The sequence below is a fragment of the Nicotiana attenuata genome, unplaced genomic scaffold, assembly GCF_001879085.1.
Source record: "Nicotiana attenuata strain UT unplaced genomic scaffold, NIATTr2, whole genome shotgun sequence".
NCBI lineage: Eukaryota > Viridiplantae > Streptophyta > Magnoliopsida > Solanales > Solanaceae > Nicotiana > Nicotiana attenuata.
The window spans coordinates 70820-75173 of NW_017673880.1; the positions used below are offsets into that span (position 1 = coordinate 70820).

At 40.6% G+C, this 4354-nt stretch overlaps 1 protein-coding gene across 1 annotated transcript; it reads right to left on the minus strand.

Moving 5' to 3' along the window:
* Window positions 1-1216: 1216 nt before the first annotated feature.
* Window positions 1217-2442, minus strand: LOC109217531 (ena/VASP-like protein). The gene is made up of 3 exons (XM_019381790.1): window positions 2137-2442; window positions 1660-2052; window positions 1217-1336 (listed from the first exon to the last, which is right to left on the minus strand). The coding sequence occupies exons 1-3, from the start codon at window positions 2440-2442 to the stop codon at window positions 1217-1219; spliced, it is 819 nt and encodes a 272-aa protein (XP_019237335.1).
* Between the last annotated feature and the right edge of the window lie 1912 nt (window positions 2443-4354).

The window sequence follows — 4354 nt, forward strand, 5'->3', positions numbered from 1 at the left end:
CTTAGAAATCTAACTTATCATTAAGGACCGGGTTTAATCTGGTTATAAATATCACTTTATTTCAGAATACAAAGTAAAGCACAATATCTCTTCCCCCTTTTGGCATCATCGAAAAGTTGCATATAATGTGAATCCCAGATTTTAATTATTACTCATGGCCACTGGGGCAACTGCAAGTGAAAACATGATTCAGTTAATCAATAATCAACTTGACAAAAATTTAACTATTAAGATTAGAAGCTACATAGACCAAGAGAAAAAGTGCATTGCCATTGATTAGGAAATGTTTCTACAAAACAGACCACAAAAAGAAAGAAAAACATCCAACCATGAACAACAAAAATAAAGAAAAGTCCCGAATCTGGGTCACTAGGGGTTAGACTGGTACAAAGATAGGAACTGGAAAACCTAAGGCTTGGAGGAGCTAGAGGGTTGGGATTGGAGAAGGTTGAGCATGGTCTGAAGCATCCCTTCACTCTTTTCCTTTTCCTTTGCTAGCTCAGCTTTGAGTCCATTTCTCTCATTTTCCAATTCAGCAATACGAGCCTGGAGCCTAGCAATTTCTGCATCTTTTGTTCCACATTCTTGAACCAATGCCCTAACCTTGCTGTTCACAGGAGTCTGCAGAGATGAACCAGGTTCAACTGGGTAGCATTCACTGGATAGTCACAAGCCATAAGAGTCTTTACACCAAAGTGCTCCTTGCTTGATGCCATTTCCCACTTCTTCAAAGGCACATTTAGCCTTTCCAGAACAGTAGTCAATAGGAACCCATATGGTGTGGCATGATCTTTGGAGCCATTGATGACTCTATCCAGTAGTTTGACAATAAAAGCAGGCCAGTTTATCTGTATTCCTCTCACAAAGCACTCCATGAGGACCAAGTCCATGTAATTTGCAGTGTGCATCCTGCCTTGGCAGCAAGCACTTGTTCACAAACTCAAATAGCACCTTGTGCTCAGCCCTCATCTCACTCTTCTGAACAAACCTGGCTTCAGGCACATCTTCAGCAGTTGCAGAATCACAAAAGTTTCTGGTGATTTAGAGTGCAGTAGGAAGAGAATCCTGACAAGGCCACCTTTGCCTAGTGTAATCATCATATCCCACACTGGGAATGTCTAGAATCTCACCCAATTTAGGCGCATCAAACTGCACCTTTACTCCTTTCACCATGCTGGTGACAACCCCATTCTTGACAGTGGCATTGGCCATGAACTCAATCAGCTCCTTCCTGGCAAGTTTCCCATCCAATTGAAGGACCATGTCCTTCCATCCTTGGGCAGCTAGGGCATCCACCAATCTTATCATACCTGACTCCTCCAGGTCTTTCAACAAGCTGCCTTTCAAGATCTTTCTCCTGCCAAAAATGGCAAATCTATCATGTTCTTTCTCAGACTCCTCCTTTTCTTCTTCTCCACTCCATTCTTCTTCTTTAATAATTTTCTTTTGTTTTCCCTTCACAGCAGATCTAGTTCTTTTAGCCAACGAGGGCTCAGCAGATGCAGGTACAGAGGATGACTTCTTGGTCGAAGTCTTGGAACTCTTTGGTTTGGGTGTTGGAACCTTTTCAGTTGTTCCTCTTTCTTGATGGACCAGGTCCATCTCTTCTTCTTCTTCTACAACCTCAACACTCTCCACAACTTTTGCCTTTCCTTTTACCCTCTTTTTCTTCCTGTTTTCTTCCAGTGCTTTCTGCAACTCTTCCTCACTTTGTTTAACCGTGCTTCTAGTTGCTCTTCCCTTTGAAGGGACAGTAGACTTAGGAGATGACACTTTGCTTTTCTTTGCTGGCATGGAAGCAATTGGAGCTTTTAGGGAAGAAGCCTTGCGCTTCTTTGGATCATAGCTGGCCCCAACCTTCTTCAAGATGTCAGCCAGGGTTTCTTCAACAAATGAACTAGGTTCATCTTGTTGTTCACTCAAATGAACAAGACCTTCAGCAACCTCACCAGACCCACTTCCCCCTGACTTGGTGCCACTTTCCTCTACCCCTCCACAGATTGCAAGTATTTTGTCTTTCTTTTTCTTTCCCCTTCTACTAGACTCAGCCTCCTTCACATCTTTCACAGAACCAACCAACACAAACCTATTTTCCACCATTTCTACCACATCAGAAAACACAAAACAGGTATTTACCTCACAAGGGGTTTCTTGATTTTTGTCAGTGTCAGAAGACCCACGTTCTTCTCCTTCGCTTGCAGAGATAAATGTTTCAGACTCAGAACTTGAGTCAGATTCTTTAGCAGGGCTCTCTTTCTTCTGGCTAGCTCTCAACTTTTCATTTAGGGTTATTCTCAGAGAACCAGTAGCTACAGTTTTTCTTGCCAACATTTTCTGCCGGCGAAACCTAGGTTTGGGGTTTTCACTAGGGGGTGTAGATGAGGATGTGTTTGAGGGAGACACTGGTGGGGGAGTTTCAGGGTTATCTTGAGGGTTTGTCATGGTGAAGGATTTCTGGAGAATTTTGGGAATTTTGGAAATTTTGGAGAGAAAGAGGATGATCAGAACTTGGGAGAGATTAATGACGGTTATGGACTAAAAGGGAGTATGTGGAGTGTATTTAAAGAGGGTTATGATTAAGTGCAGTAACGACAGCCTTTTTGCAGTAGTCAATCAGGAGTCTAATCACTTTAGAACTCCGGTCTCTTAGTGATTAATAGGCGACGCTAGTTTTTAGGCAAGAATCCCGTTTTCCTTAGAATTCTAGGAGAAAGAAACTGGTTCAATGCTCAACGGATATAATTTTTGGGAGTTTGGTGACAATAGGACTTCTGCTCATGATTGGAAAATTAATCTTTCTAATTGTGCAAAGTATAGAAACATACCTGAACTTTCTCATGAGCGTATACTGATGAACCAGGTTCTTCAAGTAGAACTTCTCTTGATTATGCCTCAAATGTCAGAATAGAAAAAAACTTTGTAAGGGATCAGTGAATTAATATAAACACATGTCACAGGAGTATACTAATTAGAGTATGAGACTGAGTAAGAATTAGTCTAGATATTTACATAAAGTCAGAACTTCTAACCAAATTTTTTTTCATTGCATTCTGAACTGGTTCTTTCAGGTGATCTTAATCATCCCTAATTCCAACTTGTTCCTCTCAAAGTTTTCCCTATTCAGTGCTTTAGTGAAAATGTCAGCTATTTGTTTATCAGTAGCACATAATTCTATTGAGATTAATCCTTTCTCATAGTTATCTCTTAAGAAGTGGTGTCTAACATCTATGTGCTTGGTCCTTTTATGATGAACAGGGTTCTTTGTCATATTTATAGCACTAGTGTTATCACAAAATATTGGTATACATCCCACTTCAATTGTAAAATCTACCAACTATTGTTTGATCCATAGCAATTGAGCACAACAAGAAGCTGCAACCACATATTCAGCTTCAGCGGTGGATAAGGCCACTGAATTTTGCTTTTTGGTAGCCTATGAAACAAGACATGAACCAAGGAAGTGTGCCATACCAGAGGTGCTTTTTCTATCCACTAGGAAACCTGCATAATCAGCATCAGCATATCCTACTAGATTGAAATTACTACCTTTAGGGTACCAAAGACACAAATCAGTAGTTCCTTTGAGATATCTCAATATCCTCTTGACAGCAGTCAAGTGAGACTCTTTTGGATTTGCCTGAAAACGAGCACAAAGTCCTACACGCAAAACAATATCAGGTCTGCTGGCAGTAAGATACAAGAGTGAACCAATCATACCCCTATATAACTTCTGATCAACTGATGAACCAGGTTCATCAACATCTAATTTAGTGGCAGTTGCGATAGGTGTATCTATTTCTTTAGAATCCTCCATTTTAAACTTTTTGATTAGTTCTTTTGTATACTTCTGCTGATGAATCATGGTTCCATTTTGACTTTGTTTGATCTGCAGCCCTAGGAAGAAGTTAAGCTCACCCATCATGCTCATTTCAAACTCACTCCCCATTAATTTTGCAAAGTCCTTACTTAGCTTATCAGTGGTGGCCCCAAAGATTATGTCATCAACATAGATTTGCACAACAAGGAGATCCTTACCTTTTTCCCTTAAGAATAAGGTACTATCAATTTTACCTCTTTTGTAACCATGCTCCAGTAGGAACTTTGATAGTCGTTCATACCAAGCTCTTGGGGCCTGCTTGAGCCCATATAGAGATTTGTCTAACTTGTACACATGCTCAGGACATTCCTTGCTTTCAAATCTTGGAGGTTGTTTCACAAACACTTCTTCCTGTAGGTAGCCATTAAGGAAGGCACTTTTGACATCCATCTGATGAAGAGTGAATTCCATGTGTGCTGCAAAGGCTATGAGGAGTCTGATTGCCTCTAGTCTTGCAACTGGAGCAAAAGTCTCATC